Source organism: Glycine soja, chromosome 15, assembly GCF_004193775.1.
Source record: "Glycine soja cultivar W05 chromosome 15, ASM419377v2, whole genome shotgun sequence".
Taxonomy (NCBI): domain Eukaryota; kingdom Viridiplantae; phylum Streptophyta; class Magnoliopsida; order Fabales; family Fabaceae; genus Glycine; species Glycine soja.
The window spans coordinates 43,972,114-43,986,848 of NC_041016.1; the positions used below are offsets into that span (position 1 = coordinate 43,972,114).

General features: G+C 33.1%; 1 protein-coding gene across 1 annotated transcript; it reads right to left on the reverse strand.

Annotated features, from left to right (window-relative positions):
• Positions 1–8,945: 8,945 nt before the first annotated feature.
• Positions 8,946–11,286, reverse strand: LOC114387839. Its single transcript, XM_028348049.1, has 4 exons — positions 10,442–11,286; positions 10,273–10,357; positions 9,784–10,188; positions 8,946–9,702 (listed from the first exon to the last, which is right to left on the reverse strand). The coding sequence occupies exons 3-4, from the start codon at positions 9,847–9,849 to the stop codon at positions 9,025–9,027; spliced, it is 744 nt and encodes a 247-aa protein (XP_028203850.1). The 5' UTR covers positions 9,850–10,188; positions 10,273–10,357; positions 10,442–11,286; the 3' UTR covers positions 8,946–9,024.
• Positions 11,287–14,735: the final 3,449 nt, after the last annotated feature.

Here is a 14,735-nt window from a genome sequence, read left to right on the forward strand (position 1 = left end):
TCGACAAAAGGCTATTTGTCTCTGACATGAGCTACCTCAATGGGAGACAACAGCCTAACATAGTTGACATCAAAATGAAAGAGCACAATAAAATTTAGAGCACTTGTGCAATCCCAATCAGCAACAAATTGCTTGCATTTTCATTGACAACACAAGGCCCTTTCGTGTCTCTGAATACACACAAAACCGCACTGTCCATTGACACTACACAGTTGTTTAGAGGGCAATTACTGACTTTGACCTAACAGAACAAAGGGGACAGTGATAGACCCATTTTTAATTAGCCCTTTCAAATGGGGTCCTCGGTTTTAAATTTTTAATATTATTGTTGTATTATTATTATTATTATTATTATTTTATGAGATTATGATTTTCATGCGGACACGTAGTTTGGTTAGTTACCACCATGCCACTATGTTTCTTTCTTACTCAATTTCTGAATTGTGGAAAGATGTCATGGCGTGCCAAATAAGAGTAACCATCCTCTCACGATCGATCAACAATATTTTTCAAAGCAGAAAGAAAAGTTGCGAAAGGAATTAAATGAAACTGAAATGCCAACCGTGGCATGGATTTGAGGATTTGTTTGGTTGACTATTAAGGTGAGGATGATTGAGTTCATAAAGAATAATAATAGTAATTCATCCTAAAACTGACAGGGAATTATTTTATTTTAGCAAGAGTTTTTATGTTTAGAGTTTTAGCTACGTACGCAAATGCATGTGTTAAAATTTCAAGGAAGAATTTTATTATTATTCATAATGATTTTATTATATTTGAATAAAATTATCTCTAAGTAAAAGATACTTGTAGTCTTTTAAAAAAAATGTAGTTTAACCTCGCTAACTCGCTAATGTGGAATGGAATTCTAAACTTGATTTTTCTGATTGTGAAGATTCTGGGGCTGTAAGAATGCTCAACCCCGTCCCCCTCCAATTTGTCGTACATGTTGAAATTTTTATGAAGAAAACTTGAAACGACTTAGAAATTTAGAATTGCCATGATTGCATGATTACTTAATATCAATATTCTTACGAACCCTTTTTCGAAATAATAATTTCATGAGTGCGTAGCATGTATGCAACAGGTAATGTCTGGCCCAAATTTCAGTTGTAGACTATACAAAAAAAGTGCACTCGACAGATATATCATAAATGATAACTACATAAACTAATTAATGTTTCTCAAATTAAATATTGTTTATTCAGACATTTTATGCTTTACAAAATTTAAAGTTTTTATCACAATTTGTGCCTAATTAACTTATACATGTATACTTTCTATATTTTTAAAAATATTTTTCTGTTTGAAATTAAACATATGGATATGAATACTTTCATAATTTATTTATTTTTTCAAAACTTGAATGATAGATATTGGCGCGACGAGTACCCACCATTTGTGGTTCACGCACCAAGCCCAATAAGTGTTGGGCGTGAAGGGGGTGTATTGGAAAATATTCAAGTCCCATATCGGCTGCCTCAATCCTTGGAGTGCGGCTTATATATATGTTGGACAACTTCAGTTAATGTCAATTGATTTTAAGATGAAATCTAACAATAGATAATTTCTTAGGTTAAATGGAAAAGGAGTGAGTAAGGGGAGAGGATCGCCAGATCTGAGGCTAAATGTCATGTGAACCACTGAACCTCTGTTTGGTTTGAGTCTGAAATCCTTTTATGACCGGCATTAATCCTGACCATAAATTAGTTAGATTACATAAAATATATAACTTATGCAATAATTCTTTTAACTATCATCATATTATGTATTGTTATATGATCGAAAGATTTTATTTATACCTATTATTTGAAATGCGAATTTTTTAATGAGTGTCGAATTAAAAAGTTTCCTCGATGATATTCTTATTCATGAAACATGATCATACATATGAATATGAAAATCAAATAAAAGACTAATGTTTAATAGATTTAAATCTCTTATACTCAGATAACATATGATAGTAATTGTGAATATTCTTTTATGAGATACTAACATGTAATTTTTTTGTACGTATCAAATTATTTAGTTTCTTTAGTTGTGGTTGGCTTCTTACAAACACATTGATTTATCAATAATATATATAATTTATATCAGAGTGATTTAATGTAATTGAGTCTATTCTCCCTAATTGAATAGGCCGGCTATTTGAAATTAAAAATTTTGAATTAATTTTCTCAGTTTTTTTTCATTTTAAATATAATATTTCCAAAATTTATATTTATATACTTTTTAAATTTTACTGAAGTGTGTGTATTATTTTTTATAATTTTAAATAAATATTTTTAGACTTTTTAAATTTTACCTAAATTTAAACGTACACGAAAAAAATTCCTAGCTTGGAAGTCAAAATTCCTTTTTTTCTCCTTCCAAAACTAGACTAGTACAAAAATAAAGTAAGAAAAAAAAACATTTTTCATATCATCATTCTACACAAGTCTTGGAATCTGGTGTAGAATGTAAAGTAGTGACGATTTTATAATTAACTAGTATTGTTGCCCGTGCATTGCAGGGTCAAATTTAATTTGTAAATATTAACTTTGAAGGTCATTAAAGTTTTATAGTTATGTTATTAAAATTAAGAATTAAAATAATTAATAGTTATCTAGGTTATGTTATTAAAATAAAGTATTTTATAATAGAAAAACAATACCAATTTTAAAGATCGAATTGATATTTTATTTATAATAATTATTTTTTAAAACACCTATGATAAATTTAATTGTAAACACATACACCAAATCTCATATTACTTTATAAAGATCATTCATCCCATAATTGTTCCAAATAATATACGTTTAGCTCGAAAAATTCTTAAATGGTAAATTATCAAAAAATAAATATATTTTTTTAAGTGCTAGTATCCAAGGAAAAAAAATATTGTTATATAAAGCTGTCAATGACGCAATTTCTATCCAAGGCCTGTCTCTTTTCAAGAGCGTAAGAGAACAAATAATAACATTGAGAGTAGATAGTTCAAAAGACAAGATAAGGGAAGTTGTTTTGGAGAAAATGATGAGGAGCATGAGAAAAAAACCGGAATAGAGTGAGGGAAATTATGGCAAAAACTCAAAAGAGTAGTGAGACATCTTTGCAAACCAAGAGCATGAGCTAGGCAAATTTCCCCATCTGGGGTTTTTTTACAAAATATTTCCCCAGATGGGGTTCTTTTCAAAAATTTAACAAGGGGGGGTTGTTTTGTTACGTAAAATGCATGGAAATATAGCAAACCGCCGTTGGCAATGGCGGTTTGCTGACCATCTCCCACGTGGCAAGGAAAACGCCAGTGGTGATGGCGAGTTCTTCACGTCTGCAAACCGCCTCTCCTTCTGGCGAGTCCGGCACGGATGAGCAAACCGCCAGTCAAACTGGCGGTTTTGCTTTTGCAGCCCTAGGTTCCAGCTTTTTTGAGGTTCCAGCTTTTTGCAGGGATACGTCTTTCCAGGTAGGGAGTTGCAACTGCCATTGGCAACTTGAGGGCAAGTTGCAACTCCCACCAGCGATTTAGGGAAGAAGAAATAGCCATTGCTGGTAGCGATTTAAGTGCTATATAAACTCCGATTCTCAGTTCTTATCTTAACGCTGCGTGCTCAAATTTTAGTTTTTAAATTTGTTCCGATTCTCAGTTCTTATCTCAACGCTGCGTGCTCAAATTTTAGTTTTTAAATTTGTTGCTTATTCATCTCACTGCGTGCTCAAATTTCATTGCTTCTTCAACGTTGCTATAGTCAGATTTAAGGGCGTCAAATTCATTTTAAAATTGTGAGTGTCTAAGAATTCCGCATAAAATTTTGTATTTACTTGTTCAGTTTTAAATATTTGAATGAGACTATAATTTGTGTTATAATTTTGTTAAAGTAATTTTTTTTATTATGAATAATTAATTATATTATATATAGAAAATTAGGTTATATTTTAAGAGAATGCATTCCTATTGATCATATCATAAAGAAGCTCCTTAACACTCTAATTATAGATGATTGTAAGAAAACCTTTTAGTGTGTGCTTGATTTAAGGCGATGAATTAAACTTGAAATTGATTTCAGCTGAAATGAGATGAAAGTGGTAAGGTGAAGCATTTGATAGGAGTGTAATAAGTATGAAAGTTTTAGAAAATGATGGGTGCCTCCATGGGCGAACAAAACTTTTGCAAAATGATATAAATTGGGGTAAAAATAAAGGTACTGGGACAAGCAAATATAAGTAATTTTTTAAAGTAATTATTTTAAAGTAATCTCGATACAAACTAAAGTTTTGTATTTGCTTGTTCAATTTTAAATATTTGAATGAGGCTATAATTTTTTTATTTGTTAGTTTCCAGTAAAATAATTTGTATGCTAATTTTTTTTAAGTAATTTTTTATTAAAAGTAAATTTCAGCTTTGAAATAAATTTTTTTTAGTTCTTATTTTGCAGTAAAATAATTTGTATGATAATTTTTGTAAGTAATTTTTAATTAAAACTAGATTTCAGCTTTAAATTTTTTTTTAAGTAATTATTTTTATTTCTTAGTTTCCAGTAAACTAATTTGTATTGTAATTTTTTTAAGTAATTTATAATTAAAAGTAGATTTCAGCTTTGAAGTAATTATTTTTAAGTAATTTTTTTTATTTCTTAGTTTGCACTAAAATAATTTGTATTATAATTTTTTGAAAGTAATTTTTAATTTAAACTAGCTTTCAGCTTTTAAGTAATTTTTTTAAGTAATTTTTTTTATTTCTTAGTTTGCACTAAAATAATTTGTATTATAATTTTTTGAAAGTAATTTTTAATTTAAACTAGCTTTCAGCTTTTAAGTAATTTTTTTTATTTCTTAGTTGGCACTAAAATAATTTGTATTATAATTATTTGAAAGTAATTTTTAATTTAAACTAGATTTCAGCTTTCAAGTAATTTTTTTAAGTAATTTTTTTTATTTCTTAGTTTGCACTAAAATATTTTTTTTTATTCCTTCCATTGACTATTTTGAATTTATTATGAATAATTAATTAAAATATTGTTTTTGTAGGTACACGATGAATTCGGTTATAACACTGTTGTATTTCAATGGAAGGGTATATGAAGATAATGATGGTGTAATATTTGAAGGCAGTAAAAAAGCGATTCAAATTAAACGTGGAATTAGTTTCAATGCTTTGAAGAAAAAAATTGGAGACAAGGTAAAGTTACAAAATAATGAAATTATTTCTGCTATCAGTTGTAGATTTTTAGTGTCAGGAAAATATATTGCCTTGCAAATTTGCGATGACGAAGACGTTGAAACGATGCTCGAAAGTTTTAAACAACAACAAGAAATGTCAGTTCTAGAATTGTACATAGAAAAGGATGTGGCTGGTGGTTCAATGTTTCATTCTGCAAATTCCCTTACATCATGTGGAAATTATGTATCTAATGATTACACACAACCGCCAACAAATATGAGCAATTTAAATCTTGACGAAGATGATGATCATGATGATGATGATTATCTTGTGTCTAACTCATACGTTGAAGAGTCGTTAGACGAAGATGACAGTGTTGACGGTATATCAGATACAGACAATGAAGTCCCCGAGATGATTCCACCAGTAAGAATTGTTCACCCAGCAGAAGGTATGATTTCCTCTTAAAAATTACTTCAGTCAATATATTTATTATTTCACGACAATTGTATTTAATGCCAAATAAGTATGATTTGAATTTTTTTTGGACTATAAGGTGTACAAGGAATTCAGAATCCATTTTGGAATGATGCTTTGCATTATAATAATATCAACTGGAGTCATCCTGATGAGGAGGACATTTGTGGTTTGGAGATGCCATCCACTTTTAATGTTGGTCAAGAATTATATGTTGGCATGGAATTTGATAGTAAAGATGCGGTCAAGAATGCGGTCAAACAATATGTTATGAGGGTGCATCAAAGTTTCAAAGTGGTTGAAAGCAAATGGGACAAGTATGTGGTTTGTTGCTTGAATAGAAATGCAGATTGTCCTTGCCCTTTCTACATGAGGTCAATCCTATCTAAAAAGACTGATTCATGGAAAGTCACTCAATGGGGTGGACCACACACATGTCTCAATATGACCATGACCCAAGATCACGAGAAACTTGATTCAGATTTAATTGCGACTTGTGTAGTAGGTAAGTATTTTATGTTCATATTATGTTATTGTTTAGCCTTAATTGTCATTTAAATTTTGTTATTCTATTGACAGGCATGATCAGAGAAGATCCATCGATAAAAATTTCATTGATTCAAGAAAGGATTAACAGTCAATTTGCGTACAAGGTGTCCTACAAAAAAGCTTGGTTGGCGAAACAGAAAGCCATTGCTATTGAATATGGCGATTGGGATGAGTCATATGCGAAACTTTCGTCGTGGCTAACACACATGCAAAATCATTCTCCTGGATCGTATTTTCAAATACTACATGACGATTTTATCGTTGGAAATACGGTTAGTCGCGAACACCGCCAATTTCATAGAGTTTTCTGGACATTTGGCCAATGTAAAGAGGCTTTCAAGTACTGTAAGCCAATCATACAAGTTGACGGCACACATTTGTACGGCAAATACCGTGGGACCCTCTTAATGGCCACATCCCAAGATGGAAATGGTGGTGTCCTTCCTCTAGCATTCGCGGTGGTGGAAGGTGAGACGTTGACAGCGTGGTCATGGTTTTTGGCACACTTGCGTGAACATGTCACAGATAAAAATGGTATTTGTCTGATATCTGATCGACACGCAAGTATAAAGTCCGCTGTCGCTAACGAAGCACTTGGCTGGCAACCTCCCCACGGTTATCATGTCTACTGCGTGCGACACATAGCAAGCAACTTCAATCGAAAATTCAATAATGCAAAACAAAAAGAAATGTTGAAGAAATTGGGTAAAATTTCATATTTGATGGCCACGTTTATTTTACTTTCATTTATACTTTAAATTGTTATTCATAACTAATTTTATGCAGCCTACACTCCTTGCAAGCACATTTTTGATCAAAATTTAGAAAAATTTCGTGAACTGAGTCCAGCCATAGCAACATGGATTGATCGCATCTCAAAAGAAAAATGGACGATGGCTTACGATAGAGAAGGACGTCGATATGGCCACATGACAACGAACCTCTCAGAATGTATCAATAAGGTTTTAAAGGATTGTCGCAACATTCCCATAACAGCATTGGTGAAATCAACGTACAGTAGGTGTCGAAAGTACTTTGTTGAGCGTGGCCGCCAAGCCCAAAGACAGTTAAATGAAGGCCAAGTATATTGTTCAAAGCTTGTTAAAGAACTGAGGAAAAATCAAGAACAAGCTTGTACGCACATCGTTCGCGTGTATGATATCCACTCCACAAGGTTTGAAGTAGAGGAGAGCTTCAACCCTATAACGCAACGTGGCGGACAAAAGTGGGCAGTAAACTTGAATGATCGTCATTGTCAATGCGGAAGGTATTCTGCGCTTCACTATCCATGTTCACATATTATTGCAGCTTGTGGTTACGTGAGCATGAACTACTACCAATATATAGATGTTGTTTATACAAACGAGCACATCTTAAAAGCTTACTCCGCACAATGGTGGCCTCTTGGGAATGAAGCGGCTATTCCTCCTTCTGATGACGCATGGACACTTATCCCTGACCCAACCACAATTCGTGCGAAAGGTCGTCCAAAATCAACAAGGATAAGAAATGAGATGGATTGGGTCGAACCATCTGAGCACCGAACAAAATGCAGTAGATGTGGAGCCGAAGGGCATAACAGGCGTCGCTGTCCAATGCAATCTGAGCGTGGGAGTTGTTCAAATCCTTGATTTATGTATGTTAGTCGAGTGACTTGTATTTGTTTCCGTTATGTTCAATGTATTGAATTTTTGGGGTTTCTATGAATTCAGTAGTCAAAAACATTTTGCCTTTAGTACATAACTTATAACACTAAGTCATAACACTACACCTAACTCATAACCCTATACCGTAACTCATACACCCTACCCATAACCTAAGTCATAACCATTGACTCATAAACCCTAACCCTAACTCATAGCCATGCACCTAACTCATTACCCTAAACCCTAATTCATAAACCCTACCCATAAAAATAAACAACTAACCCTAAACCCCATCCACTAACCCTAAAAATCAACCACTAACCCAAAACACTAACCCCTCACCCTAAAAATAACTATTTAACCCTAAAAATAAACCACTAACCCTAAACCCTAAACCACTAACCCTAAACCCCATCCACTAACCCTAAACCCCATCCACTAACCCTAAAAATAAACCACTAACCCTAAACCCCATCCGCTAACCCTAAAAATAAACCACTAACCCTAAACCCCATCCACTAACCCTAAACCCCATCCACTAACCCTAAAAATAAACCACTAACCCTAAACCCCATCCGCTAACCCTAAAAATAAACCACTAACCCTAAACCCCATCCACTAACCCTAAACATAAACCACTAACCCTAAAAATAACTTACTAACCCTAAACCCCATCCACTAACCCTAAACCCCATCCAGTAACACTAAAAATAACTAATTAACCCTAAACATAAACCACTAACCCTAAAAATAAACCAATAACCCTAAAAATAAACCACTAACCCTTAAAACTAATTCATAAACCTAACCGTAACTCATAAACCTAAGTAATAAACCCTAAACTTAACTCATAAACCTAACCCTAGCCCGTAACCCTAACCCAAACTCATAACACAACCCCATAACCCTAAAACCTAACTTATAAACACTAAGTCATAAACCTAACTCGTACTACAAATAACTCATAAACCCTAACCCTAACTTTGTATTTGTCAACTTTAATTTTGCTGTTTGACTTTATTTATTATTGTAGTTTGATGCGCGACATAAAAATAGTCATTATGGTGTCCGCGATGGTGATTCAATAACAAATGGTGATACAAAACGCAATTCCATAACAAATTCCATAACAAGTACAATGACATACCATAAATTAAGTCTGAAATTCAAATTACAAAGATACAAAACAAATTTCAAATAGAGACATCAAAATCAGTCATTATGGTGTCCGTGATGGCGCGAGGATGTGCCACATGGTCGATCCCACCTTCGGGCTTGACGATCCGGATTTCTTCTTGCGCGCTGTCTCCGCCCTTGTTCCTCAGCCTCTGCAGAAAACTCGTGACGCAAATCAACACCTAATAAGTCACCCATTGCAGGGATTGCTCCGGGTACATCCCATTGCTGACCTAATGGGGCATTAGGTGTTGCCATTGGGGCATCATGTTGCTGCGAAGGGGTCATGGTCGGCCATGAAAAATTAGGTTGTGTTTCCGCAACACCACCAAACGAATGTTCGCTTGCAGACATATCAGTGTCATGGCCTTCGAAAGGATACTGATACATCTGCGAAGGATACTGAGCAAATGTTGGTGGCGTGTAATACATTCCATGTCCACGCTGCTCCATATGTTGGGAAAAATCTTCCGCTTGAACAATCTCCCTTCGTCTGTCAAAACCTCGAGTTTCAACACTTGACTGAAGCATGTGAAACTGTTGTGGGGGAAATCGACGCTCTGATGCTGGACCATGTGCCACAGGCTCAGTGATCCTCTCTTGCTCTTGGGATAAAATCGCTAACTTTTCCACATATGGCACGAGATCATCAACTGTCCATGTGTTTCGCCCTTGTGGTGACACCATATACTGCAATGTCTCGGTAACTTCACCCTGCAATTATTAGGGTAAGGAAATTAATGTCGATGCTTTAAAAAGTAAATTGAAGTTAAATAATTAAAAAGAAAGAAATACCAATGTAGCCGTGTTTGCATTGTTTGGGTCGATAAACATTTTTGTTTTGCGCCTATACCACACCATGTAATCCGAGTTAAAACTCAATAGGCCCTCTTGTCGAGCATAAACGTCGACCCTAAACTCAGCTCGATTATTCCACTAACTGATAAATGGGGCCAACAGCTGGAACCAATTTTCATCCATTTTGCCTTTCAGTGTTAGCCCGTGGACATTCCATGGTTGCGAAGGAGACTCCGGAATAGGTTGTTGCATTCCAAATTGTCGCAACACTCTATCCGGTTGGTGCCACTCTACAACATGGAAACAAATGAGTGGCACCACTGCGCACCACGCCATACTGCCAACCAAACAAATGGGAGGCAACATCGACATAACAGTTGCTGTGTAAGGCTCCCACAGAAACTGCATACAATAACACAATTGTTAATTTATCTTAAACCATGACATTTTATTTATTATTTAACAAATACATGATGATCTTGTTACCTCATGTCGTTTCATGATATCCAATTTGCGACGGAAAACTATTAGATCATCATTGCCAATATGTTGGTTTCCACGTCGCAGCCACCTACAAAAAAAATATGAAATAATTAGTGCCGACGCATTACATTATTGATTATTTTCAAATGAAATTTTTTTAAAAAAAACTAACCTGTGTCCGAGTGGTTTGTTTTCCATTATAGGAGGAGTTCTCTTTGGAGCCAAAGTCGTGCAGCGTTCCCATGCCCACATTTGGATTAAGATGCACATACCTCCGATTGATTTTATTTTGTAATCAGTGGCGCTGCACATCTCTCTGTATAAATAAGCAAGCACGGCAGGTCCCCATGCATACGTGCTGCACTGTTCAAAGTCCCGTAAAAATTGGAGGTACCTTAGGGAAACTTTACTGCTGCTTTTGTCAACAAATAGAACTCCTCCTATGAATCTGAGGATCCATGCACGGGTAAACCTTTGTAATTGTTCTACGTTCCCGTCATGGATATTTATTTCTGAAAAATGGTGAGCCAGCCAACTTAATTTGACCACACTGCCTTGAAGTTCACCTTCCTGTGGTCTGACTCCCAATAATTCTTCACACAATTCAGCCCAATCAAGATTAGTCTGACCAATTAATGGTGCCCCCTCAGTATGAAGACCTAACAACACTGACACATCTTGAAGAGTAATCGTAGCCTCTCCGCATCTCAAGTGAAACGTGTGTGTCTCGGGCCTCCATCTTTCAATCAAGGCTGTAATTAATGAAGAATTAATTTTCAGGTACCCCATTTTCATTATCCAATAGAATCCTGATTGGCGAAGCAGAGGAATAATTTCCTCTGGTATTTCTTCTTGTCCTTGATAGATGGGTACAGCTCGTCTGATATGTAACTTCCTGTCTGGTTCTCCATTCCAAACATGTTCGGAAACATGTTTAGGTTGCAGCCATAAAACGTCTCCATCTATTGGACCAGACTTAATGTGTATACCAGATGAAGATGAGGATGAAGATGCCATTAATACTGTAAAGTAAAATGTAATACAAAAAATTAACAACAAAAATTGTACATTAAAAAAATTAACTACATTTGAATAAATGCTTTAAAATACTCTACAAATAAAAAAATTACAAACTTAATAGCTACACCAATTAAAATAAATGACCAACTTAAAATACATAAATTTGTTACACGTACAAAAATTTAACACAAAAAAACTTAAAATACTACCTAAAATACTTTACAAATAACAAAATTAAAAATTACATAGCTACACAAATTTAAATAAATTACCAAATTAAAATACATAACAAAATTAAAAATTTAAACACGTACATAAATTTAACACAAAAAAACTTAAAATACTACCTAAAATACTCTACAAATAACAAAATTAAAAATTAAATATGTACAAAAATTTAAATAAATGACCAAATTAGAAATACATAACAAAATTAAAAATTTAAATACGTACATCAATTTAATACAACAAAACTTAAAATACTACCTAAAATACTATACAAATAAGAACATTAAAAATTAAATAGCTACAAAAATTTAAATAAATGACCAAATTAAAAATACATAACAAAATTAAAAATTTTAACACTTACATAAATTTAACAAAAAAAATTAAAATACGACCTAAAATACTCTACAAATAACAAAATTAAAAATTAAATACCTACACATATTTAAATAAATGACCAAATTAAAATAAATAACAAAATTAAAAATTTAAATACGTATATAAATTTAACACAAAAAAACTTAAAATACAACCTAAAATACTCTACAAATAAGAAAATTAAAAATTAACATACCAACATAAATTTAAATAAATGACCACATTAAAATACTTACATAACAAAATTATAAAATAAAATACGTACTTAAATTTAACACAACATAACTTAATTTACTAACTAAAATACTCTACAAATAACAAAATTAAATATTAAAATATCTACATAAATTTAAATAAATGACCATATTTTTTTTCCAATTATTAAAATTTAAATTAAATAACATATATTATACACAAAAAATGGCATTAAATCAAAAAATTAAACAACATACATATATAAAATTAATAAAATATCATATATTTCAGTAAAAACTATAAATAAGTCAATTAAATAATATCCACTGTCTAACTAAAACTAAAAATACCATATATAAAATACAAATAATATCATACAAACATAATAAATCTAAACCAATTAATAATAATATAACAGCTGAAATTAAGGTACAAATCATTTTATCACAAATAATAACATATGAATTTAAAATCAACTAACCTACAACTAACGTATAAAATAATAATATACCAACTCAAATTTGTAACATATACTACTTAAAATTTAAAAGTTCCAGCTAATATCAACTAAAGTTGCAAGTTAAGAAAAACTTACCAATTTGAGCAATCACTTAACAGCAATACAAGAGCAACCACTTAAGAAGAGAAGAGAAACTACTTAGGAGAGAGTTATTGTCCTACAAAAATAAACAAACGTATCAAATAAAATTAAGTTAACATATATAGTTATATAACATAATAATATTTATCATTGATAAATACTTACTAAACAGAAAACACAAGAACAAAATAACAAGAAGGCTGGAAGAACTTATGAGGAAGAATATCAAAGAAGAAAGAAGTGCAAGGAAGGTGCTGTGCTGTGATGAAGAACGAGCTTCTTCTTTTATAAGGGAAAGAGGCTGATTTGTTTAAATCAAGCAAACCGCCATTCGTACTGGCGGTTCCTTCTCAATGCAAATTGCCAGTGGTGCTGGCGATTCCAAGCAATGCAAGTTGCCATTCGTACTGGCGATTCCAGGCCACTGCACCACCTGCGCCACTGCTGCACCTGCGCGCCTAGACCCTAGCCTCAGCCTAGGAACTCGCCAGTCAAACTGGCAGTTCCCTATGCATGGCTATGTCGCCATTGCAACCAGCGACTCCTTCAGAATCACCAAACTCGCCAGTGGTACTGGCGGTTTGGGTGCGTATGCATGCATGCCACGTAAAAAAACAGCCCCATCGTGCAAATTTTTTTAAAAAGACCCCATCTGGGGAAATATTTTGTAAAAGAACCCCAGATGGGGAAATTTGCCGCATGAGCTACACTTACACGGTTTCTTGAGGACAGATAATTTAAATGAGAAAGAATTAATGTGGGAGAAAGTTCATTTATATATATATATATATATATATATATATATATATATATATATATATATATATATATATATATATATATATATATATATATATATATATATATATATATATAAAGAGAGGGGGAGAGGAGATATTGAGATGAACATTCTAGATTAGTTGATAAAAATTTGATTTAGAAAGTATTTTCTGCAACAATTTTGTAAAACATATAGAGTGTGAATGTGTTTTCTCTCACACACACATACACACACATGTTTGCTTCCAGTTCAAGTAAGAACAATGTGTTCTTCCTCTCACCCAATGAACAATGCTATCAAGCCTGTGAAATATTTCACTTGAGATTTCAATCTCCCTCTCTCAATGCAGTTACAAATTTCTCTCTTTTACAGAAACTGAAATCAATATTAACTACCACTAGAATTGGTTTAAGCTATATATAGATGCTTCAACACTTTAACTGTAAAAACATAAAACAATTAACAAGTGATTGGTTAATTAGAAACTAACCAATTAACTTGTAACTAACTATTAGCAACTAACTAACTTGATATTTGGACCAATTACAACAATTCTCCACCTTTGTTTAATATCAAGTTACATACACTAGTGGTTACAACATCAAACATTTACATCAAAAAAACATCAAACACTTATAGCCTTGTTCTCCTTCTTTGGCTCCACCATAAACCAACACTCTACTTAGAGAACCTTTTATATATCTGAGTATCCGCTTTAGGGCCTGCCATTGTGCTCTTTTAGGATTGGACATGAACCTGCTCACTAGACTCACAACATGAGCTATGTCAAGCCTTAAAGACTCTACTAAATTTTCATATGGAACATTATCCATATAGTTTACTTCTTCAGTTGTCTTAGGGATTGATATGCACTCAACTTGAACTGTTGACACAATGCAGTGATGACTGATTTCAAGTTTGTTATTCCAAACTTCTCCAGCACCTTCTTTAGATATGATTCTTGAGACAAATGAGAGTTCCTTTTCTTTTGTTTCTCTTAATTTCCATGCTCGAGATTTTACTTGTTGCCCTTAAGTCTTTCATCTCAAATTCCCTATTCAATTCACCTTTGACCTTGTTAATTTCAAGCTTGAAATTGCTCGCAATCAAAATGTCATCAACATACAACAATAAAATCACAAATGTTCCCATAGCTGGTAATCTAAAATACACGCAATGATCATATTGACTTCTTTTGAACTAGATGTGAGACATGAATTCATCAAACCTTTTGTTCCATTGCGTAGGAGATTGTTTTAGGCC

Bases quoted from the DNA above. Each gene is read 5' to 3' on its own strand.
- LOC114387839 (XM_028348049.1), bottom strand. From the start codon at position 9,849: ATGGTGTGGTATAGGCGCAAAACAAAAATGTTTATCGACCCAAACAAT. The intron at 9,703-9,783 runs GTATTTCTTTCT...TAATAATTGCAG, and splicing joins ATGCAAACACGGCTACATTG to GGTGAAGTTACCGAGACATT.